This window comes from Macrotis lagotis, chromosome 4 (genome assembly GCF_037893015.1).
Source record: "Macrotis lagotis isolate mMagLag1 chromosome 4, bilby.v1.9.chrom.fasta, whole genome shotgun sequence".
Lineage (NCBI taxonomy): Eukaryota > Metazoa > Chordata > Mammalia > Peramelemorphia > Peramelidae > Macrotis > Macrotis lagotis.
Window position 1 is genome coordinate 30,759,871 of NC_133661.1, and position 25,397 is coordinate 30,785,267.

Below are 25,397 nucleotides of genomic sequence, written 5' to 3' on the forward strand. Positions count from 1 at the left end.
ATAGGACCTTGGTTCTATTTTGTTGATTTTCAGAACTGGGGCTGTGATTAAGAAGAACGGCCAGGAGCATTTGTATTGTACCACTAGAGGTGAAATTCTTACCTCCAATCTAATAAGAAAAAAACCCCCAGTAGAATATAAGTTCCTTGAGCAACTTATTGCCTCTTTATACCTCAAACAGTATCTTGTATACAGTAGGCATTTCATAAATACTTGCTGAACTTAATTGAACTGAATCTACTGCTTTGTCATTTCCATGTAAAAGAGTCTAATTCTTTTTCCTTTCAAATACCTGAACACAGTGGATCAGATTACTCCTAACTTTAAAAACAAACAACAGCAACCAAAAAACCCAGTCCCATGGGACAATATTCTTAGATCCATATGAATAATATGGTCTTGGGGAAAGCCGACTCAGCAGGCTGATGTTTCCATGTGCACTATTCTAAGTAAGCTTCAATGAGACAATGCTCTTTCCATCCCTGTGATGAATAAAACATTAATATGACCCTGCAAATGGTTTTTGTAAATGACTGGGTCCGTAGAAATTGTCTTTGATGTACACAGTATGTTTTAGCTCTCAGTTACTATGCATGTGGGCATCTTGACTTCTCCTCATGGTCTTCCAGACTGATGTCATAGAGATAGGGGGAGAGGGAGTAGAACTGTGATCGATCACTAGCATTAAACTAAGACAGAACTTGGAACATAGAAGAAACTCAATAAATGTTTGCTGAATAGGAAGAGTCTTGGATTAGGAATCAGGAGACCAGTTTCCAGTTTGGGTTCAATCATCAACCAGTAAGTCTTTATTACCTACCTACTATGGGTCAAGTACTCTGCTAGCTATGAGTATAAAGAATAAAACATTAACTCACTGTGTAATTATGGGCACCTACTTAACCTCTTTGAACTTCAGTTTTTTACATCTATAAAAAGATGAGATTGGGTTTGAAGATATCTGAAGTCTTTTCTAGTTTTCAATCCTGTGAATCCTCCAGTATGTTTATTGCCCCTCCTCTGTTAAGCCCCCCCCACCATCAGAGATGCTGAAGCAATGACCAGAGGACCATAGATTTTGAGTCAGAAGGCACCTTGTGGTCTTCTAATCTGACTTCAATAATTTTTACGGATTAGAAAACTGAGACCCAGAGAGGTTTGCCCCTGTTCCCAGAATCCTATTCTCTTAATTGACTAATACTTCTGTTCTATCATACTGCCTTTTGTGGTCAGTTAGTATGTAAAATGTGGGGAGGAAAGTGACTCTTTAAAATGTGAGTGAAGAGTCAAGAACACTAGAAAAACATGAAATGAATCTTCTTCCTTCTACTTCTGCCCCCTCCCCCCGCAACTGAATAGTGGGGATTATGAAATTGTCTAGTTGTTTCAGTCTCATTTGATTCTGCATGATTCCATTTGGAGCTTTCTGGGCAAAGATAATGAAGTGGTTTGCCATTTCCTTCCCCAACTTTATTTATTTATTTATTTGTTTGTTTGTTAATTTATCTATTTATTTGCAGATGAGAAAACTGAGGCAAATAGGGTGAAGTGACTTGTCCAGGGACAAATAGCTAGTCTAATAAATGTCTGAAGCTAGATTTGAACTCAGAAAGATAAAGTCTTCCTGATTCCAGACTCTGAATTCTATCTACTACACCACCTATGCCACTGCCCCAGGGGTTATGGAAAGGGACATGTATTTAAAATTAGCAGATGGTTTTGAATTCCAACTCTGCTTCCTACCTCTGAGACTCTGGGTAAGTTTTCTGTGTTGCTATGACTTAGGAGCTGCATCTTATCTAAATATATATATATATATATATATATATATATATGAATCTAAAGATAGAAATCTTTATATCTAAATAAATATACATATATATGTATATATATACATATATATGTATATATATATATATATATATATAAACCCTTAGCACTAGGCACTTTGCAAAGGGAGATGATAAGTGCTTATTAATAAATGGTTTTTGCATTCTATGAAAGAAGCTGAATGGACCTACTTTCTCCCAAACTCTCTTCTCTTCCAAACCTCATTTCTCAGACAATGTCATCCTCCCAGTAACCTATGGTAGAAATCTCAGTATCATTTTCGATTTTCTTTCCTTTTCCATTACAAATCCAGTGCCCTCTTCTTAGTCCCTGTCTTCTTTGATTTCTCTGACCAATTCCTTCTCCCAGATTCTTTCTCCTTCTTGGCTCCCATGACAGTGTTCTGCTTTTTTTGTTTGTTTGTTTTTCTTTTAATCTAATTTCTCCCTTTCAGGCTCTTTTGTTAGATCATCATCCATCATCCATCTCCTCTCCAGCTTAAATGTGAATATTCCCCATAGCTTTTTTTTTTTGTCTCTAGACTATCATCTCCCTTAGTGATATCACTTTGGTGTGAAGGATGAAGTGGAATAGGGAGGTACTTGAGGCAGGGAAACCAAATAGAATGCATTACAATAGTTCGGAGTAGAATGGATAAAGACCTAAGCTAAGAAGGGGTTTCACTTGAGAAGAGAGAAGAAAATGGATTCAAGAAATGTTAATGGGGTAGAAATGGCAAGATTTGGCAGCTGAATGTGAAGGAAGTGAGGAATCCAGGACAATGTTGAGGTGACAAGTCTAGGATACTGCAAAGATGATGGTGCTCTCAGAAGAAACTGGAAAGTTTGAAAGAGGAGTGGTTTGGGGGAGGAAGGTGATGAATTCTGTTTTTAATATGTTGAGTTTGAGGTGTCTCTGAGACATCCAGTTCTAAATGTTTAATTGGACATTGGAAATACATGTCAAAGGGAAGTTCAGAAGAGAGATCAGGCCTGGAGATGGAGTTCTAGGAGTTGCCTACCTAGAAATGCTCATTAAAGCCTTAGGAGCTTATGAGGTCACAAAGAGAGAAGGTAGAGAGCTCTGAGTTCATCTACAGTTGATGAAAGTAATGTGATTGAAGAGTCTGAGAAAGAGTCCTCAGACAAGTGGGAGGAGATCCAAGACAAAACATTGTCACAAAAACCCAGAGAAGAGAGATTGTGCAGAAGGGGTAGGCCAGTCAACAGTATCAAAAGCAGCAGAAGAGGCTAATGAGGATGGGGACTAAGGCCTGTAGTTTTGGCGAGTAATGAATTAAAGGTAACTTTGGCAAGACATGACCTAGCTGTTGACCCCTAAGGGCCTTCAGATCCCATGATTCTTCATGAGATTTTCCCACTTGTTTAAGTTCTTATTTCAATTTTCCTTGTATAATATTTGTTGGCATTCCTGTGTCTTCTCCCCACCCACCCCTCAATAGAATGTAAATTCCTTGAATGTTTCATTTTTTGTCTTTGCAAATACAGGGTGCTGGTCAGTGCCTTGCAGATGAATATATAATAAATGTGTGAGTTTATTTGATATGGTACCCTCCCATCCATAAGATAAATTCCAACCAAATACTTTCAAGATTGGGCCATCTCTAGCACTAATCTACTCAGTTTAGTTATCTTATCAGTTACCATTTCTCCTTCCTTGCATGGTCCAAGAGGGGCTAAGGGATTTAGGGTCCAAATATGGCTAGTTATGCTCTGTTGCTGTTTATGAAAATGGAAAAACTGATTAATTTGTTCTAATTTTTTTTTGTATCTATTTGTTGGCCTGTCAATTTCAGGTGTGACCAATCTTAGAGGATTTGGCTCATTTGCCTTTGGAGCTAAACTTCAACTTCATTGTTTCGCATAGTTTTTAAAGATGATGATACTGTCCATAGTCTCCCAAGATGTTCCTTCTCTGACTTTTGAGTCAGGAAGATTTAGGTTCAAATCCCACATCAGGGGCAGCTAGGTGGCGTAGTGGATAAAGCACCGGCCCTGGAGTCAGGAGGATCTGGGTTCAAATCCGGTCTCAGACACTTAATAGTTACCTAGCTGTGTGGCCTTGGGCAAGCCACTTAACTCCATTGCTTAGCAAAAATAAATAAAAAGCATTCATTCAAATCCCACATCAGGAGGTCCTTGGCAACTAAGTGACTTTCAACAAGTCACTTGACTTTTTATCATAGTCACTAAGTTTCTCCTAGCCTTGAAACTTTGATTCATAATTCTAGGATTTTATAGATGAGTTTGTATTGCAAATCAATGTGGTCCATGACTGCCCTATTTCTCCCTCACAGTGCAGTTAGGTGGTGCAGTGGATAGTCAAGAAGACAGGAGTTCAAATCTGGGTCTTAGACACTTGCCTCATTCTAGCTGTGTGACCTTGAGCAAGTCACTTAACCCTGATTGCCCCACATCCAGGGTCATCTCCAATCCTCCTGATCCATATCTGGCCACTGGAGCCAGATAACTCTGGAGCAGAAAGTGAAGCTGGTGACTTAGCACAGCGCCCTTCACTCAAATCCAATTCACGTGCTTGTGGTGGCATCACCTCCTTGATGTTGTAGTCTTCTTCAAACATTTCTTCCCCAGAAAAGACCTCCAGATTTTATCTGGCTAAGAAAGTTGCTTCTCTAGGATGGAACAGAACAATCATTCTTCTAGTCACCCAGGTTTGCAATCTTGAGATCTCCCCTCTCGTTATTCCCACTCCTATCCTATTGAATAACTTACCAGATTCTTTTCATTTTATTTCTGCCACATGTCTCTCATTGCCTTTTCTCCATTCATAAAACCTCCACTCTTAACACTTTAGACTATGGTAATAATCTTTTAATTGGTTTCCTTAGACTCCAGTCTCTCCTCTCTAACAATCATCCTCCACCAAACTGCCATTTCTAAAACCACACCCCTCTGCTCTTCTCCAGAAATTTCAAACTGATGCTTCTAGGATAAAATTCCAATTTCTCTATTTGGCATTTAAAACCCTTCACAGTCTGACTCTATTCAACTTTTCCAGACTTTATGAACATTTCCTTCTTGCAACATCACCATCATCACCATCATCATCAAAAGTTAACATTTTATTCTGTGCAGGCACTAAGCTAAGGACTTTATTCCCTGCTATTATTACTTTGCAAATATTCAATATTTACATAATGATGTGACAATTATTTCTCTCGAATAAAAGTTAAGTTTCTTGTGGACATTTTTTTCTCTTTTGTTTTGGTGTTCACTGGTACCAACTAGCATAGCTCTGGCATCGAATAGTAAAAGCTTAATAAATACTTATTGATTTTATGGATTCTTTTGGCATACTAGTTGTGGTGATTGTTTTACAGTGGTTAAACTTTTACAGGAAATGTGATAAGCCAAGTCAATATCTTTTTTTTTTCCCATTTCCTAATTTGAGGCACCGATGGCTCATTTGAATGGGTGGAGGCATAGCAATAATTGATATTTTTCTTTTTCTTCTAAATTGAATTTAATTTTGACCTTTGCTCTAATGGAGATAGCATGCTGGCATGCAAACAACTGATGATAGGACTTCCTCTATCAGTAATCAGTCATTTCCTGTCCTTTAAGATAATAATCAAGGGATCACAAGATCATAGCTTAAGAGGGATCATAGAGGATATCTGGCCTGACTCCCTCATTTCATTTTTTTTAAATGTTTTTTTTTGCAAGGCAAATGGGGTTAAGTGGCTTACCCAAGGCCACACAGCTAGGTAACTATTAAGTGTCTGAGACCAGATTTGAATCCAGGTCCTCCTGACTCCAGGGCTGGTGCTTTATCCACTGCGCCACCTAGCCGCCCCCCCATTTCATTTTTTAAAAATAAAAATTTTATTAATATCTTTTGTTTTTATATCACCTTCTTTTCCCTTTCCTCTCCCTCTTTGAGTCATCGCCCTTCTTTTAAAAAGCAGGATAAAGTAAATTCAGAAGAACACACACATTGAAATATATGCAATGTTCTATGACCATAGGCCGCCCCCCACACACCTTGGCAAAAGAAAAGGGGCTCAAGAAAGTACTTTTCCATTTCTCTTATTTGGGGCTAATGATCATTATCATTTTACAGCATTCATCTGTTGTGTTGTTTTGTGTTCTTTCCATTTACATTTTTGTCATCATTGTGGATACTGCTTTTCTGTTTCTGTTGACTTCACTCTGTATCAGTTATGTCTTCCCATGCCTTTTTCTATTCATCATATTCCTCATTTCTTACAGCATAGTAATATTCCATCATATTTGTGTACCACACCTTGTTTAGCCATTCCCCAATTGACTGGCATCTACTCTGCAGTTTTTGACTACAATTAAAAAGCACTAGTTTAGTGTATGTGGAACCATTCTTTTTCTTCTTGACTTCCTTAGGGCATATACCTGGCTCTAGATCAATGGTACGTCCATTTTAGAAACTTATTTTGCAGAATTCTGCATTGATTTCCAGACTGAACAGTAACTTCATTTTTAAGGAGGAGAAACTGAGGCCTTGAGAGATTAAGGGACTGGCTCATAGTCACACAGGGAGGAAGAAACAGAGTTGAATTTGAACCCAGGTCTTCTGATTTCAAACTCGCTTCGCTTTCTATCACACTACTCACCACCTCCCCTAACCTCATTTTTTTTTTTTTGGTGGCACCATTCAGTGTTCACTATGTTCAAAGCCTTTCATTTCTCTTCCAGAAGACAAATACTTATGACATCTAGACCCAAGGTTTTTAAGTAATCCATAAGTTCCTTGACACCTTTTATTTTCCAAACCAGAATTGCATTTTCAAAAATGTCATTCACCATCTACCTTAGTGATTATCTTCCCATTGAAGTCAACAAGCATTAAAGCAAGCATTCACATTTTTTTTAGAGGATCTTGTCAAGGCCTTTGTAGGATTCCTGTATTTAAATATATATTTCTTTAATTTTGCAAGGCAATGGGGTTAAGTGACTTGCCCAAGTTCCACAACTAGGTAATTATTAAGTGTCTGAGAGTGATTTTGAACTCAGGTCCTCCTGACTCCAGGGCCGGTACTCTATCCGCTGAACTACCTAGCTGCCCCTCAGTCTTTTAACACTAATAATAATAGCAATGCTAACAATAACTAGTATTTTTATAGTACTTTAAGATTTGCTCTTCTTAGTGAGACATGTTTTCTTATTTTATCTTCACAACTCTGGGAGTTAATAGAATTCTCATTTTCAGATGTGGAAACTGAATTTGACAGAACTAGAAAGGGTCTAAGATTGAATTTGAACTCGTTTTTCTGACTCCAGCTATCCATTGTATCACTTAGTTTCATCCTCTTCCATAGAGATTTCTTCAGAAACTGTAATCATCTTTATGTTGATCCTTTCCCCATATATTTGACAAGTATATATTTTCACAAAATACTCCCATATCCTGTAACGTAATGTTTCTTGTTATTTTGGGGTGCACAGTGAATCTACGCTTTGATTTCACTGAATGTCCAAGAAGAACCCATGTGCCATCCTTCTGCTTTGCTACAACTTATTTTTATAGTTTGAATTTGTGTGTGTGTGTGTGGGGGGGGTAGCAGATCTATGATTCCATTGGAATAGTTGAGGAACCCAAGCTACCAGTGTGGATTGGTTTTATGTTGCGTTGTTTTTCAGTTGTTTCTGACTTTTCCTGATCCCATTTGGGATTTTCTTGGCAAAGATGCTGGAGTGGTTTGTCATTTCCTTTTCCAGTGGTTTAAGGCAGAGATTAAATGACTTGTCCATGGTCACACAACTACCAAGTGTCTCAGGTCTTCCTGTCAGAATCACGCAGCTTTTTATTGTTGGAGATAACACACAAGGTCTTCCTGATACCAAGTGTCTGAGGCTGGATTTGAACCCAGGTACTTCTGACTCCAGGGCCAGTGTTCTATCCACTGTGCCACCTAGCTGCCCCCAAAAGCCATCTCTCTTTATTCAGTAATTACGAGAATAACCATTTTTCTAATAGCATTTCCATTCAATGATGATTGGATCATGGCCTTCCAGAACAAGATTTCTTTTTTCCTTCCTTCCTTCTTTCTTTTCTTTCAGTCCTATAGCCCAACATGGCAACCTAGCATATAGTAGGTGTTTAATAAATGCTTATTAAGACAGTTAAATTACCATGTTGATAAATACTGAGTATGAGTGCAGGGTCTCATATTTTCTTCAAGGTTCAGCTCAAGGGCTACTTTCTATGTGAGAACTTTCTTGATCTATCCTCACTGCCCTACTCCACCCTACAGCTACTTTCCATCAGGAAATAACCTTACATTTATTTTGAATATATGAATATATGTATAAAACTGGAGACTGGTGCATGCATAGACCTCAGTAGTGTATTCAGTGGATGGATCCTCTCCATATGGAGGAGCTAAGGAACTTGCTTCTATGAGTTTCCAGTGGTTTAAGACAGAGGTTAAATGACTTGTCCAGGGTCACACAGCTAGTAAGAGTCTGAGGTTGGATTTGACTCAAGTCTTCCTGTCTCTCAGAATCATGCAGCTTTTGTTAGAGTTAACACAGATTGGAAGTGTCTTTTCTATACTGTGAAGTCTCCATGAACTGCTAATGGCCTGGCCCAAGCTGATTGGCTGCAGAATTGATCAAGACCCTCTGTCCTGGCTTTGTGCTGATCACTGACCTCCTGACTTCTACTGAAGTCCCAGCTAATCTCATGTGGGACAGGAAGCCTCTCCCAACCCCTCAATTCTAGTGTCTTTTCCTTTGTTAATTATTTCCTATTTATGCTATTTAGAGTTTGCTCTGTGTATCTATCTATCTATCTAGGCACTCTGGTCTCATGAGAGAGCTTTGATTCTGGTCTCTATCTTCTTTTTCAATCTTTTTTTTTTTTTTTTTTTTTTTAGATTTTGCAAGACAATGGGGTTAAGTGGCTTGTCCAAGGCCACATGGCTAGGTCATTATGAAGTGTCTGAGGCTGGATTTGAACTCAGGTACTCCTGATTCCAAGGCTGGTGCTCTATCCACTGGGCCACCTAGCTGTGCCTCTTTTTCAGTCTTTCTGAAGTGGAGCCTCCAGAGCTTTGTGGGTTTGGAGTTACTCCAGAATACTCGCTTGCCTGAGTCTAGGTTCCAGAGAAATGACATTCGAGGCCCAGGTCAGTGGTAGCAGAGGTATGGGTTGATCCAACAGTCAACCATTTATCTGAACATAAACTTGGTGAGACCAAGGCTCTGTGGAAACTCAGTTAAATTTTGCCCCAGAGACTGAGGTGCTCTAGGAGAGAATGTTGGGAGAAATGGTTGGAGATTTATTCTTGTCCTAATTTGCCCAAATGATGTTAGTTAAGTGATCAAATAGATTTGGATCAGTAGTCACTGGCACCTAAGAATAAGGGGTGCACCAGTGCTGGCAAAGATATCCCCCCCCAGAACCTTAGGATTACTTGCTGGAATCTCAAGGAGCAGATGTATCATTCTGGTTCTGTGTAAGAGAAGCAGCACATACTCACCGCTCATTTATGTCATCCCCTGGGTGGTATTAGTGTTTGGTAAATATTTTGTGTTTGCCTTTCTATTTTGAGCATCTAGCACAGTGTCTATTACTTAGTAAATGCATCCTAATGGGTTTGTACTGTCTTCTTCCTTTTCAGCTACTCTTCTGCCTTCACTGAGGAAGTCTGAGGACTGAGAACCATTTTGTTCTCCTGGTTATAGAACTGAAAAATCTGAGGAACAGAGACACTGGCAACTACCTGGCCCTAACGCACATGTGAAAGGAATCCTTGTTACAGTCGTCCCAACATGTGAGTGCCTGCTCCAGATTCTCCAAGACGTGAGACTTCACCACCCCTTGCGGTTGTCCGTTGGGCTTTTGGGCAGCTCTAATGATCAGGAAACCTTTCCTGACAAGGAGCCAGAGTTTGTCTGCAATGAGGTCATCCTTCTGTTCTCTGGGGCCAAATGAAAGGGCCTCTTCCTCCCCAAAGGTTTTCAGTTCTTGGAGACAAGCTAGCATGTTCTCTGAATTTTCTCTTTCTCTCCTAGCTCCTTCAGATCATGCTTGTGTTCTGGGCTTCAGCTGATCAGTGTCCTTTATTGCTTAATTTGGGTATTTACAATAGTCAAAATGACCTCTTCACTCCAGGTTGTCCTTGAAGCAGTCCTGCTGTTGCTGTATTCCGTATGCTCTTTTTGCTCATTATTTCACGCAAGTCTTTCCTTCTTTTTCTAAGATCATTGAACTCGCCTTTTCTTTTGTTTTCAGTGGGTTTTTTTGAGGTTTTTGCAAGGCAGTGGGGTTAAGTGGCTCGCCCAGGGCCACCCAGCTAGGTCTGAGGGCGGATTTGAACTCAGGTCCTCCTGACTGGGAGGCCGGTGGGAGCTCATCTTTTCTTACAGCCCCACCCAGGGGCTCAGAGCCCGGCCCTTTCCCAGCCCTCTTTGGAACTGGCCCGGCGGTGGCACTGCCCGCAGCTTCATGGCTCGGGGGCACCACCCCAAAGAGCCGGATGGGGCCGCGACGCCGCCACGTGTGCGCGCCCCGACTCTGCCCGGGCGCCCCAGCTTCTGCTTCTCTGGCCACACTTGGGCCTCGGGCCGCTCTTCGGCCTTCCTCTGATCGGGGACGCCTTGGAGCAGTTTTCCTCCTTTGGGGGTTCTTTATACCTTTATCTTGTTTCTCTCCCTGCCGCCCCCGGAGAGGACGGGCCGGGGCCGGGGCCGGGGTCTGTAAGCGCCGCCCCGAGGGAAGGCTCCGGGAAAGCCCAGCCCAGCCGGCCCGGCCCCGCTCCTCCCCGCCCGGTGGTGCTGCCCCTTTAAGGGGCGGGGCCGGCCCCGCCCGGGCGTGTCCCGGAGGCGCCCGCCCCGCCCCCACGGGGCGTGGCCTCGGGAGCAGCGGGGGTGGGGCCCAGCCCCCCCCTTACAGGTGGGGAAACTGAGGCCCGCAGAAGGGGGCGAATCCCGAGCGGCAGCGCGTCCCCGCCCACAGCGTGCGCGGGCAGCGTGGCCCCGCCCCCGAGCCCCGGCCCCGCCCCCGGCGGCGGCAGCCCCGGCCCCGCCCCGCGCCGCCCGCGCCGAGGTCACGTGCTGGCGGGGGCGGCCGCGGTCACATGACGGGGGCGCCGCTGGGCGGAGGGAGCCGGGCCCGGGGTTTCCGTGCGGGGCGCGTGCGGAGCGGCGGCGGCGCCGGGGCTGACCATGGTGAGTGAAGGCCGGGCCGGGCCGCGCGGGCCCAACGGCCACGGAGCGGGCCGAGGCGTCGCCGCCCGGGGCCGGGCCTCCGCCGCCCTCCCCGCGCCGCCTCTGGGCGCCCCGGCGGGCCCGGGCAGGCTAGCCGGCCGGGCCGGGGGGCGGGGACACGGGCCTGGGGGGCCGCAGCCGGGGGCCCGGGGGGCGCGGTGCGCACCCCGCCGCCAGTGACCTTGGGGGGCCCGGGGAGGCGGCAGCCGGGGCGGGCTGGGGCCGCGGGGGGCCCGGGGGCCCGGAGCCGCGGGACTCGGGGCGCCCCTGCTCCCCGCCTGCCTCAGTCTCCCCTCGGGAAGCAGGAAGCGGGGAGCCCCCTCCGCAGCTCTGCCAAGAAACCCCCAGACGGCGTGAGGAGCAGCCCGGAGCGGCGGACAGCACGAGGGCGGGCGCGAGCCTGTCCCCCTGGAGAGGCTGAACCCCCCGTGAAAATATCGCCTTCTTGCGCCAGAAACGCACGGCTCCGGACACGCGCCCCTCGCCGGACACGCGCCCCTCGCCGGACACGCGCCCCTCGCCGGACACGCGCCCCTCGCCGGACACGCGCCCCTCGCCGGACACGCGCCCCTGGGCCCCAAGGCTCGGGGCAGGGCCGGGCCCCGGCCGCGTGTGTGCAGGGGTGTCGCCGCCTTCCCCCGCGTCGCAGCCCCCGAAGGCTCTTCACCTTCCATCCCAGCGCGGCCTTTCTGTGGACTCAGTCTCTGAGTCCATCTGCGGCTCTTGAGAAGTTTCCTGCTTGTTGTCTGCCACTGGACGGCTGCAGAGGACCCACGAACTCAGAAAGTTCCATTCGAGGCCGTCTGTAACTTGCACCCATTAGTAGGGTTCAGGATGAGGTTCACGGGGCGACTAGCTGGCACGGCCAGCCCTGGAGCCAGGAAGACCCGAGCCTAGCAGTGTGACCTTGGGCAAGTCACTTAACCCCATTGCTTTGCCAAAAAAAACAAAACAAAACCCAGCCAAGATGAGGTTAATGAATCAGTATAAAGTCTGGGGTCCGACCTTTGCGGGGGACTCTATCGAATAGGACTTGAGTACTTCAATGGGTCACTGGACTTTCCCGTCCCTGATCTCATTTGATCCGCTGTGTTACGCCCCCTTCAAGTCTGGTCTTGCCTCTGAAAGCCTCCTCCTCTGCCGCTGTCAGACCTGCTTAGGACCCAGGACTTCCTTGGCTTTTGGGTAGTTTCTTGGAGCTTCATTCAGCTCGGCTCTCAAAATAGCCTTCTCTAATGTCAGCAGTCGTTTGCTATCCCCTATTAGGACTGCATGAAAGCATCTGAGCCCATTTAGCAAATATAATTTCCACTTGGTTTCCTTCCTCAATTCCTTACCAGCCCAGACCGTTTTGTTTATCCGTTCTTTTCCAGCCTGTTTACATCTCTGGACAGATGAGAATGGCTCTTCATCCGTCTACCAAAATTAGACTTTCACGGGGAAGTTTAGTTAAGTCAGGGCTCCATTGGCTTTGATTGGAGGCAGAGGGTTCCTTCCAACTCGGAGTCCCAAGATCCCCATTTTTTTGAAGAGGTGCATCTTGACATGACTTCTAGGAAAAGTTCCATTGAGATGTGTTTCTTTTGTTCAGCAATCTTTTCATTCAACTCTCGAGTTTTTTCCCCTCTTAATTTCTCCTTTAAGAGCTCTCAGTGGGTAAAGGAACACAGTATGTGTGAAAAGCTATGACTTGAACCCAGGAAAGCTGGCGTTTGTAACAACTAAGCCATGAGCCAAGTAATGTAAGTAGGGTGCCCCCATTTTTCAGATGAAAAAACTGAGCAATTTGAGTTCCTTGCCCAGGGATCACCCAACTAATGAAAAATCAGCCCTCAGTCTACTTAGTCTTCAATACTCCCTTGTTCTGCCTGTGGTTTCAGGAATAAACCATTTCTTTGAGCAAGACTAAAAGTCAAAGTTCAGGACCTGTTTTTGCATTAGCATGCAAATAGGAACATTTAGCATTTTGCAGGTGTTAAATTCTTAGAGTACTGTTACCTCTTCTCTTCCTCGTAGGAATTTGCATTAAAACATGAATTCTCTGAGGCCTTGTTCTGCATACTAGGGAATCCCTGGCATATTTAGACTCTGGGAATTTTCATGACATTATTTTCATACTTTTTACTGCTCTAGAACTTTACCTTTGAGGAGACAATGGAAAATTCTTCCAGAAAGAACATTGTGGGGGTGGGGTATATTGGCATCCACATCTTAACTAATTGGAAAGTGGATCTGACTCTCCAGGTTTGTAATGTGTCATTTTTTTTGTTTTGTTTTTTGCAAAGCATGTGGAGTTAAGTGATTTGCCCAAGGTCACACAGCTAGGTAATTAAGTGTCCTCCTGACTCCAGGGCCTCTATGCCACCTAGCTGCCCCTGTGTCATCTTGATTCATGACTAGTTTGATTTTAAGTAAATTTGGTTTTTATTTTTTAGTTTTGCTCATTGAGTACTTAGTGAACATTGAAATTATACACCCAGCTAAGCATGTTACCAGAAATCTTAAGGGGAAAATTAGTTTTCCCCTAACCAGTTTGAAACTTTACTTACCAAGTTTAGTTTATGTTTATTCAAGAAAAGGTGATTGTAATTTCAGCTTCTCCTGCATTAATCCAAGCCAAGACATTAAAAAAGTATTTTAAATACCAAGAATGCTTTAAGACATGCGCTCTCTAATTTGATCAGGAAACAGTTTAGTTTAGCAGTGATTGGTTTTGAAGGGAAAATTGCTTAAAGAGAAAAATATCTCTCATTTGGAGGATGTGTTTGTAAAATTAGTCTGAAAGGAGCAACTACTGCTGCCATCTGTCTGTCTGGTTTTAGAGGTTGTTGAAAGACATCTTGGAAGTCTTTCAGAATGCCCTGGAGAGAGTTGGAGAGGTGTGGGTGTGGATGCTGCAGTTACCTGGCTTGAAGTTCCCTCTCTATTGGCCTCTGTGATCTCTGAGATCACTTTCAGCTCTGAATCTGTGATCTTAGGATCCCTTTTACTTACTGTAACAACAAAGAGTTTGAGCCAAGTTCATTGGGAGAACTCTTGGGCCATTTAGATGTTGCCTTATGTTTTTATGCATCTGTGTCCTGGTTTCCTGTTTAAATTGTCTGCTCCTTGAAGGCAAAGACTATAGGTTTTTTTTTTTTAATCACCCCTAGCCAGGGTATACATGATGCATTCCAGAAATATTTTCTGATTAATAGTTGTTAAACATATTCAATTCCCTAGTTCTTGGGTAAGAAGGCACAATTTTCATGAGAATTCACCTTTGTTTCTAACCTTAAAATACTCTCCTGGAATGTAGATGTTATTTAGAAAAGCACTATCTAGCTAGCATCTGAATTCTGGTGGAATTCTGTCAGACTGCTTTGGAGAATTGGCCTTCAGGTTTCCATATTAAAAAAAGGACTAGCTCGTTATTTGAGCATAATGCTATCTATCAGCTAGGGCTGAGGAATCTTGTAAAATACAGGGAAACCTTGTCATCAGTGTATTCGAAATATACTGGCCGAAGTAATGCTGTGAAACCAGCCTTTGTCCCTTTTGATCCTCCCTATTTAGTTGTAGCGCTCCTTTGAGCAGACTTTGCTCGCACATCTTTTATGAGGTTGGGTGAGGGCAGGTATTCTCACCATTTTATAGATGAGGAAACAGGTGACTTGTTTTTAAGTCACATAACCAGTTTCTGGGACTAGAATGCAGATTTCCTGTCTCCCAACCTCAGGCTTTTCCCTTTGTGCTGTAGTTACTTCCTATGAAGAATATTTCTCTTGATGATTGTTTTTATGTACAGTTCATTGATCTATTATTAGGACAAAATGTTCTTTACCACTTTTGTTTTTTACTGAACATCTATAGATGATCAGATAAGGGTTATGGGACAAAGAATCAAAAATGTTTGTAATCTGAATGCTATTTTTTGTTTCTCACTAATCAGTTTTGATACATGTCCCTGGTTATCAATTTTTTGACAAAGATCATAAAATATACAAACTAATACCCTCTCTAAGCATCTTTTTTCAAAAATTAACCCATTAAAATAGAATTAGTCCTATTTAGGAGCCAGTTTTATTTACTTTATATAATCACATGCAACTATGATATTCCCTCAGTGAGAAAAGACTGACATTGATAAATTTTATTTAAGTTTCAGGTACAGTATATCTGTTTTATTTAGCCATAGATTTAGTTCTATTTCTTACCAGTTCTTTAAGCTCATCAGTAAACATTCCCTTAATCTCTGTGGTAACTGGAGGGGAAAAATAAGTTAGTTCAATTTTAATTAGAGGGACGACTAGGTGGTGCAGTGCATAGACCACTGGTCCTGGAGTCAGGAGAACCTGACTTCAAATCCTGCCTCAGAAACTTAATAATTACCTAGCTGTGTGACCTTGGGCAAGCCACTTAACCCCATTGCCTTGCCAAAAAAAAAAATTTTAATTAGAAAATTTACTAAAGGAAAAAGTTGTTCATTTGTTAATAATCAAGTTGCTTTTCTTTTTTTTTTTTCCAGAGTTTTCTTGGAGGTTTTTTTGGTCCCATCTGTGAGATTGATGTTGTCCTTAATGATGGGGAGTCCCGGAAGATGGCGGAAATGAAAAGTGAAGATGGGAAAGTAGAAAAACATTATCTATTCTACGATGGTGAATCTGTTTCAGGAAAGGTATATTTTTTGATATGGGACTAGAATTTCTGTTGCCGTCTGGTTGTAAAACATTAGCATTTGTAGTTCCATGTTGATGGTAAAAGATTTTGAAACAGTTCATTTTTTAAGTATGTTTGAAGTCCTTTTTTTCCCCCAAAGGCTTAAGTTTACTGTCTTATGGTTGTTTAGTGTAGAATAGTAGGAAGTGGGGAGACTTCAGAGAAAAAGGATCTCGGAAGCTATCTAACCCCAAGGCCTGTTAAAGGACTTTGTCAAGGTCATACAAGCTTCTGAAGCAGGATTTGAACCCAGGCTCTCAGATTTCAGAACCTGGTCCATCCCTTATTTCCCACAGGATTTGGATTACTCCTTGTGTTACTCTCTGCAGGATTTCTACTGGTACTTCATTTTCTTTTCCTTTATATTTAGGGTATGGGACACAGTTTTTGCTTGGTCAGGTGCTTGGGACTCCCCTCCTCCCTACCCTCCCATCTGCAGTTATATTAGTGTTAGAAATACAGTCTCTTTTAATAGGAGAGGGTTGGTCAGAGCACAGATAAGCAAAGTGCCAAAATCAGTTCATTATCGTTAATATCTTTTCTGCCCTCCCTTCCCCCCCAACCCCACATTTAAGAAACTGGGGGGTGGGGAGGAGCCTGCATAAGATAAACCAGGATAATCAAGGGGGTGAAAAATAGATTGAATAAAAGACATTTAGAAGCAAATGGGGCTGTTTGACCTGGGAAAAAGAGGAAGGCCAAGGATATCTTAAGTCTGTCTAGTAGAGGGTCCACCACTAGCATTTGATAAGTTAATATTTGGGTGACTGGCAGAGGAGTGATCTCATCTCCCCAGCTAGAAGAGGTGGCCTAGCTCCTACAGAACCTCACCTCATCCCAAAACAGACTCAGGGAAAGGCCCTGACAGACAAGGGTCTTGTCTGTCTTCTCTTCAGAAGGTACCAGGCTGCATGACCCTGGGACAGGATGAAGGGAAGGGAGTTAGGTGGGTTCTGAGTAGGTTGAGTAACTCTGCCTAGAGCTGGAGTTTTCTCTTTATATGTTCTCAATTATATTTATACAGAATCTTTTATGATTATGATTTTACTAAATTCTAATTTGTTATTTTATAATTCTTTACTTTGATGTTTTATCTTTTTTCTCACTGTCATTTCTGAATGCCATCCCTCCAACAACTCCTCCCCTGTAACCAAGATGTACTAGCAACAATCCCAGTGTCCCCGAGCAAGCTGCACTTTACCCTTTCTATTGTCTGTTCTCCAGGACTTAGAACAGGCCCCTTGTTTAGTGATCTTTTCATTTTCATTGTTCTAGGCGGAGCTGTTCTTCAGGATCTGCTGTCTTCTTTCTGCATCAGCCTGTACATACATCTCTTCCCATGTTTCTCCAGATTTCTAGGATTAGTCATTTCTTATTGTACCAGTAGTACTCTGTTCCATTTATATGCCATCAGTTTGTTCAGCTGCTTCCCTATTGATGGGCACACATTTTGTTTTTGGTTCTTGGGCATAATGTGCTGCTGCAAGCATCTTGGCACCTCGCAGACCATTGTAGTTCTGGTCCACCTGGGGGTACGTGCCCAGGAGTGGCACCTCTTGGTCAGAGTCTGAACACAATATGACTTAAGATGGAAATGTTTTGCATGATATATGACCTATAACAAATTGCTTACAGCCTCAGGGAGGGGGAAGAGAAAGGAAAGAATTTGTAATTCAACCTTTTTTGTTTGTTTGTTTTTTTGTTTTTTGGGGTTTTTTTAGGTTTTTGCAAGGCAAATGGGGTTAAGTGGCTTGCCCAAGGCCACACAGCTAGGTAATTATTAAATGTCTGAGACTGGATTTGAACCCAGGTACTCCTGACTCCAAGGCCTGTGCTTTATCCACTAGGCCACCTAGCCGTCCCTAATTCAACCTTTTTTTAAGAATGAAATGTCAAATACTGTTTTTATATGCATTTGGGAAAACAGGGGCAGAGTTTTTAAGAGTTTCTTGGTCCTTGCTGGGTTCCAGTGGCTTTGTAGCATCATTGGACCAGTTCTCGGCCCCTGGCAGGAATGGGTGTGACCAGCAGCTTGGTTCTTCCCCTAGTTCTGGGGTCGTTTTGGCACATTTTCAGGGTTTGGACCAAGGAAAACCACCGAGTTCCTTTTTCTGAATTGTACCTGTCTTCTCATGAGTGGAGCATGTCTTTATGTGCCCAGATCAGTTTTCTTTTTTTTGGAGATGGTTCCTGTAGTCTTTGTCAGGAATTTTTGATTGACCCAGAGAGACTTTGGGCGGGTAGTGATGGTAGAGCTGAGCTCTTTGCCAAATCAAGAGGAATTTTACAGACTCCTTTATTAATATGAGCAGGGATAGGGCTTTTTGGTGACAACTTGAAGCTTAGTTTGAAGATCCTGAAGCATCAGTCAGCAAGCATTTATTAAGTACCTTCTGTGTGCTAGGGAGGGAAAGAAAGGTACAAGGCTTTCCCTGCCCCCCAGGAGCTCACAGTCTAAAGAAGGAGCCAAGACATGATCAGGGAGGTTAAATTAGAGGTGGTCTCAGGCTTCTTGCAGAAGGTGGGCCTTAATTGAGACCTGGAGGAAGCCAGAAGCAGAGATGCAAGGAAGGTAAACCAGTGGAAGGCACAGCCCAGAGGCCAGGGTCCCTGTGTGGAAGAGAAGGATGAGCTAAGGAAGACTACAAAGGAAGGGGCCCAGGCTAATTAGGAGCCACTCAAGGGGGTGACATCTTTCTATGTACACTGATGTTAAGGATTTGTCCTCATTTCCGTTCCAGAAGGACTTTGCTCCCTGCATGAATCCCAAGGATCATATGTGCCTTAGAAATCTTATCACATGTGACCTTGGGCAAGGCATGGTTCCCCCTGGGCATTGTTTGCTCTGTAAATTAGGGGACTGTATGAGGTGACCTTGAAGGCCTTTCTGGCTATGAGACTTTCAGAAGTAGTGGGCAAAGAAGTGAGCATTTTATGTATTGATCTGGCATGGCAAACCAAAAAAGAAAACACAGGAAGTCTTTGTTGATAAAATTACCTTCCCATATGTAGATTAGATGGAAACATTTTAAATCAAAATACTTAAATTATTTCATTTGGCTGAGAACAAGAACGGTTATCTCTTCTTTCTCTAAGACAGGATCAGATGGGAAATAGTTTGATGCAAATATTTAGTTGTATATTATGAATAGATGTGAAGTCTACTATAGACACAAGACCTCAATGTGCTATTAAAAGAAATGGAAATAAGGGGTGCCTAGGTGGCATAGTGGATAAAGCACCGGCCCTGGAGTCAGGAGTACCTGGGTTCAAATTCGGTCTCAGACACGTAATAATTACCTAGTTGTGTGGCCTTGGGCAAACCATTTAACCCCATTTGCCTTGCAAAAACCTTAAAAAAAAAAAAAAAAGAAAGAAAGAAAGAAAGAAATGGAAATAAATATGTATTTGCCCCCAGGAAAAACTGGTTGTGATGGCATTCCCTTAACATTTATTAAAACATTATGTCTTGGCAGGTAAACCTAGCCTTTAAGCAACCTGGAAAGAGGCTAGAACACCAAGGAATTAGGATTGAATTTGTAGGCCAGATTGGTGAGTTTTAAAACCTTGTTTTCTTTTGTTTCTTGTTTGTTTTGTTTTTGATAATTCAAGAATGAGAGGAAGGTGTGGAAAAGCTCTTTTACACTAGAAAACATCTTTAAAATGACAAGCCTTCCTGGTTTTAAACTTGGAGATTAACTTTTGTATTTGTACTGAAATTGAACTGAGGAGTTTCAGCCACAGCCTTGAAAGTAGTACATTGAGTAACTTTCTAAACCTTGTCATCAACTCCCCTCACACTTGCTCCCCATGTTGTTTGGGTTCATCATCTCATGGGTACCTAGATTCACCCAGAGTTTCACCCAGCACAGAATCTAATAGAGTTTTTGGCATCGGCCAGATTTCTTTAAAAGCTGTGTCCTAAAATGCTGTCTTAACTTTTATATTTTGAAGACATTTCCCTTAGAAAATTTCTTATTTATAGCAGGACTGAATCATTGAATGATGATGATGATGGTTGTAGCAGCCATCATCTCCCCAGCCCTGTGCATATCCAAATCTCATTGGCATTGAGGAAAATTTGAGGGGTTTTGTGAATTTTGAGTTAGTAAATAAAGCCCCTCATACTTTAAAGTTACAAGTTTACACTATAACAGGCTTTTTAAACTGTTCATTCTTAAGCAGAAAATTTAGTGATTTTTTTTTTTGTCCACTTGGTGTTTTACTAGAAGAGAAAAATTATATTTCTGACTTCAGTGCCACCTTGTTCTTGGTGTTGAATTTGTAATAGATTCATCAAGATTGTTTATCTTCCTGAATAACACCGTTTTTGACTGTAAAGGATAACTTCAGATAATCACTGGTAATGTTTTCATGCTATCAAATTATGTGATCCTTGGAGGTGTTTTGTATAGTGTTGCTTGCTAAAATTTATACAATATAAATAACTTTTTTTTAAGTTAGGCAACTATTATAGTGAGGACGTATTTGATTCAGGTGTTTGTTAAAGTGAGGAAAAGCCCAGTGGACTGATTGGAGGTAGCACTTGTAATCTTTATGAAGTTGGTATTTAAAATAATTTGGTTGTTTTCTGTTTGTTTTTTTTTAATTTCTTAGAACTCTTCAATGACAAGAGTAATACCCATGAATTTGTAAACCTAGTGAAAGAATTGGCCTTACCTGGAGAATTGACACAAAGCAGAAGTTATGACTTTGAATTTATGCAGGTTGAAAAGCCCTATGAATCCTACATTGGTGCCAATGTCCGATTGAGGTATGGATGTCGTTGCACGCCTGGGACTAGGCTGGGTCTTAGACCTGAGCTCACCCTAATTTAAAAAAAGTCAAAACCAGAAAATTGTCTAAGGCCAATCTTTTTTACTTCTTTCTCCTTCTACTGCAGTAAAACAGTTACAGTATATTGATAGAATGCCCTAAGGACAAGACCCCATCATGCTTGTGATTAATACTGCCCTAGGGGAGCAGGAACTTGTTCTCACTGAAAGCTCTGAGAACCACAAGTCCAGTACATCAAATGTATCAAACTCTTTGGTTGGGAAAGGTGGCAGGTTGAATATCCTTGGAGCATGAGAAAAGAAGTCTAAGGACCTTTCAAATATTGTTTTCCATTACAAAGTGAGTTAACTCCTGTGAGAGCATTGATTTAGATTTGATGTGGACCATAGAGGTCATCTAGTCCAGCTTCTTCATCTTACAGAGAAAACTGGGATCCACAGAAGTACAGCACCATGACCATGGTCCCACACATGTAGTAAATGGGAAGTCCAGGATTTGAACCAGGGTCTTCAGACTCTTAAAATCGCACTTTTTGTATTGGGCTGTGCTTAAAGTAACTTATGGATCTTGTTTTTCCAAGAAATTGTACAGTTCAGAAAAACAGGTAGATTGAAGAAAGGTTTAGAGAAGAAGTTGGAGGTTGGGGGAGGTACCACCTAGATCTCCAAAGACCATGTCCCAGAGAGGAGCCGCCATGCTTTCTGTGTCCTATAGCACCCTTTGGGGCCATCCTGAAACAGACTGGAGGTAGGGAGCCCAATATTTTCTGGGTTCTTAAGTGTTACCTTCCATTTCGCCTGCTTCACAGTGTTTCTGATATGGCTGGTGATAAGAGTTTGGTATTTCATATTCTTGTCCGATAACTTGTCAGATTTTTTTTCTTTGTGTTGTTCCTTCTCCACGAGATAACATAAAATAAAAAACAATTCATCTTTTGTTTGACTGTTTTGGTTTAGCTTCCCAATTTTGTTTTCTGATTTAAATTTTAAACTTTATTTTTTTATTCACAATTATTCCTTCCTCAGGTTTATCAAAAATGTCAGAAACCTGTGGTAAGGGGTGATCTGAGTAGGCTACAGAGAGAGTCCTATAATTCAGTTTTACATTATTTTGGTTAAATTCTCAAATTAGAAATTCTGTTTAAAAAATGAAACTTGGGGCGGCTAGGTGGCGCAGTGGATAGAGCACTGGCCTTGGAGTCAGGAGTACCTGAATTCAAATCTGACCACAGACACTTAATAATTACCTAGCATTGTGGCCTTGGGCAAGCCACTTAACCCCATTGCCTTGCAAAAACTTAATGAAACTCAAGTCGAAAATAATTCTGGCAAGAGTTGGGCATTAAAGCTGAACTCCACTCAATGGTTTTCTTGATTCAAAATATTAAAATTAATCCTAGGAGATTTAACTCATTTTCCCCATTTACTTTGTAGGTATTTTCTTAAAGTGACAATAGTAAGGCGACTGTCAGACTTGGTAAAAGAGTATGATCTTATTGTTCACCAGCTGGCCACCTACCCTGATGTCAACAACTCCATTAAGATGGAAGTGGGCATTGAAGACTGTCTACACATAGAATTTGAATATAACAAGTCCAAGTGAGTATCTTTTTCTAAAAAGCAAGTCACCATAGAATTCAAAGAAAGAGAATTAATCCATGACCTTTGGGTCCATGTCAATTACCCAGAGTGTGAAATAAATTAATTTACTGACTGGGGCCTGTTAGAAAGACTCTGGTGGGATGAAAATGTTAATGTTTCTAAATAGTAAAGAGGAGGCTTGGAGCCCTGATTTTCAGTGCTTTACCTGGTGGGGTCCTTTTATGTAGAGACATTGCTCTAGTCCAGTCATGAAGGTGCTTGGGATATTGGAATTACTTGAAGGAAAAATAGTAATGAAGAGTAATAGAAAGAAAAGAGCCCAAAGAGCTGAGTTTCTGATCATGAATTGTTTTGCCAAAAAATAAAAATAGATTCAACAGTTGAGCATTCCCTGTATGATACTTTATTAGTTAATAAATAAACACTCCAGAAAGAGAAATCTTTTGCCATATAGACTTGCTGTAGAGCAAGCTGATGACTGAAATTTCCAAGTTTAGACAGAATGTCATAATAGTTCTTCATTGGAGTGATGAACATATATGTTAGAGAAGAATAGTTAGGGGTGGCTAGGTGGCACAGTGGATAGAGCACCAAACCTGGAGTCAGAAGGAGCTTAGTTCAGATCCAACTTTAGACACTTAATAATTACCTAGCTGTGTGACCTTGGGCAAGTCACTTAACCCCATTGCCTTGAATCAAAAGAAAAATAGTTTGTTATACTTAAATCTAATGTCTGAATTATAAATGTATATCTTTTTTTCCCAAAGATATCATTTAAAGGATGTGATTGTTGGAAAAATTTATTTCTTGTTAGTAAGAATAAAAATTCAACATATGGAATTACAGTTGATAAAGAAAGAAATCACAGGAATTGGTGAGTTGAAAACCCTCATCAGCTAAGTGTCCTGCTAGATCTGATTAGCGCACAGTTAAATTTCTCAGTCTGATTCATTTAAAATCTTAAATTTAGTTGAAAGAGTAAAAAAGAACCACAGTAGGCCCCTCTCTTTAGACCTGCTGTTTGCATTGCTGTCTATAAACTATTTGCCAATCGGGCTTTGGTTTTTAGTTGCCATAAAGTTCTTTTTAGTTTCTCTTTTCTCTAGTTTGTCATCCTGCTGAAAAAGAGTGAGAGGCATCCTTGCACATTTTTCAAGACCTCTACTTTTAAATCCAGTTTCTCGGTGTTTTTTCAATCTCATTTTAATCAAGAGGGAACCTACTCTGAAAAAGTTGTGAATTAAAGTCAAATAGAGGGGCGGCTAGGTGGTGCAGTGGATAGAGTACTGGCCTTGGAGTCAGGAGTACCTGAGTTCAAATTCGGCCTCAGGCACTTAATAATTACCTAGCCGTGTGGCCTTGGGCAAGCCACTTAACCCCATTGCCTTGCAAAAAAAATAAAGTCAAATAGAATTGAATTTTATGCCACCTCTAGTTTTGAACATCTTGATCCTTAATAGTATAGGATAGTCAGGATTCAGAGACTCATGGGGATGGGAAAGTGGGATGGACAGGTTGACATTAAAAGGAACATTGTTCAGTCTGCAGCAGTATGATTTTCCTATACCAGAATAGATAACTTATTGAAAATTGTGATAAGATTGTTTTGTGTGTAGAAGTGAAATTTTAGAATAGTTATTATTTTAGATACAGAATTGTGTCTGCTTGCTTAGAAATAAGAATTTTTAATTGTAGTTGTAGAAAGGAAACATAGATTGATGTTTGGGAAAAAGAGAGCAAGAATGGGAATTGCATCATTCACATATTAATCGCAGGCCAAATATGATTATTGTCTAAGTGTGGCCGGACTCTCCCCTTCCCCAGTGAGATTGCTGACTTATTGGATTTTCTGGAGATGTTCAAATTAATGCCATTACAATTGTGTGATCAGGTCCCAGCACCACAACAGAAACAGAAACCATTGCCAAGTATGAAATCATGGATGGGGCACCAGTCAAAGGTAACTTGCTCCCTTCCCCCCATTTTTCTTTTGATTACAAATGAGGAATGGTTATGATATTAGGTCAAAAATATTTGTTTGCTGTATACCTCAAACCTGAATTTTGAAGTAATCTTTGTCCTTCCCTAAAATAATTGGCACAGATCTACTGAAAATCAAACCTGTATTGGAACCTAATTCCACTCTCTGTAAGAGTCTAATCTTCCCTGAGAAGATGAAGATTGGCATCTGGGGGGCCTGGCAATCTGCTCAGCAGTCTTGCTTAGATGATATTTGGGGGTTAAAAAATAACTAAGATGCCTCTGTTGCCCTGGGGGGTTCCTTCAGCGGGTTGAAACCATCAGACAGGTCTGCAGATGCCCCAGTCAGCCACATGCCAGCCACATAGCAAGAGCCAACTTAAGGAGATTCCTTCTTTTCTGTGGTTGGTTGATCAGCCATAGTGAGGTTTTCCCCTTCCTCAGCCTGTCACAATTACAGAACATGATGGGTTATCTTGGTTACCTTCTCAGTGGTAACACACTTCATTGATCACTTCAGTCAACTTGAGGCTCCCTTTCTCCACAGCCAGCCTGGCAACTTGCCTGTCCAAACTCATGCCATGAGATTGGCACTGCCCTTTGGGAAATCACCTGAGAAGGACCTTAGAGCAGGGTGACTGAGCTCAATAAGGAAGCAATCATTGTTCCCTCCTGCTTTTGATCATGGCAGCAGTGCTTGAATAAAATAGGGTTTGATGTGTTTTTGAAGTGAACTGAAGGGTTTGGGTGACAGCCCTTCCTGCTAGAGGTGAACAACTTGCTTTGCTCTCTTCTCTCTAGGGTTTTTATAGTGGAATCTAAAAATCAATAAAGAGTGACTTAAGACATATTTGATCCTAATATTTAAAATAAATTTAATTAATAGGAACAATCTCAGCCTGCATGAATGATTCACTTGGTATGAGCTAGTACCATGTGTGGTACTTCCAGATTTGTCAACCCAGCAAAAATAATTTTCTTTTTCTTAAGGTGAATCAATTCCTATAAGACTCTTTCTAGCGGGATATGACCCAACTCCGACGATGAGAGATGTGAACAAGAAATTCTCAGTACGATATTTTTTGAACCTAGTCCTTGTGGATGAGGAAGACAGACGGTACTTCAAGCAGCAGGTATGGTCCATTGCCAGCTGATGACTTGCTCTTGCCACTTGGAACCATCCATTCAACAAAGCTACTGAAGAAGACATTGGTTTAGACTCTGCCACTTAAATCAGTGACACTAGATTATTCAATGCTTA

At 41.9% G+C, this 25,397-nt stretch overlaps 1 protein-coding gene across 6 annotated transcripts in view; it reads left to right on the forward strand.

The window, feature by feature from the left end:
• Positions 1–706: 706 nt before the first annotated feature.
• Positions 707–25,397, forward strand: part of VPS26A (VPS26 retromer complex component A) — a 28,927-nt gene continuing 4,236 nt past the window's right edge. The window contains exons 1-9 of one of the 6 annotated variants that reach the window (XM_074232420.1): positions 707–801; positions 9,473–9,625; positions 15,568–15,717; positions 19,235–19,310; positions 20,376–20,532; positions 21,989–22,153; positions 22,924–23,030; positions 24,048–24,116; positions 25,127–25,269. In XM_074232420.1, coding sequence (XP_074088521.1) covers positions 15,640–15,717; positions 19,235–19,310; positions 20,376–20,532; positions 21,989–22,153; positions 22,924–23,030; positions 24,048–24,116; positions 25,127–25,269 — 795 coding nt within the window. In that variant the 5' untranslated portion in view covers positions 707–801; positions 9,473–9,625; positions 15,568–15,639. Of the gene's footprint in view, positions 802–2,933; positions 3,133–9,472; positions 9,626–10,917; positions 11,022–11,875; positions 11,972–12,820; positions 13,305–15,567; positions 15,718–17,033; positions 17,080–19,234; positions 19,311–20,375; positions 20,533–21,988; positions 22,154–22,923; positions 23,031–24,047; positions 24,117–25,126; positions 25,270–25,397 lie in introns of those variants that run through there. The other 5 variants (XM_074232419.1, XM_074232418.1, XM_074232421.1 and 2 more) reach the window with 5 other exon arrangements.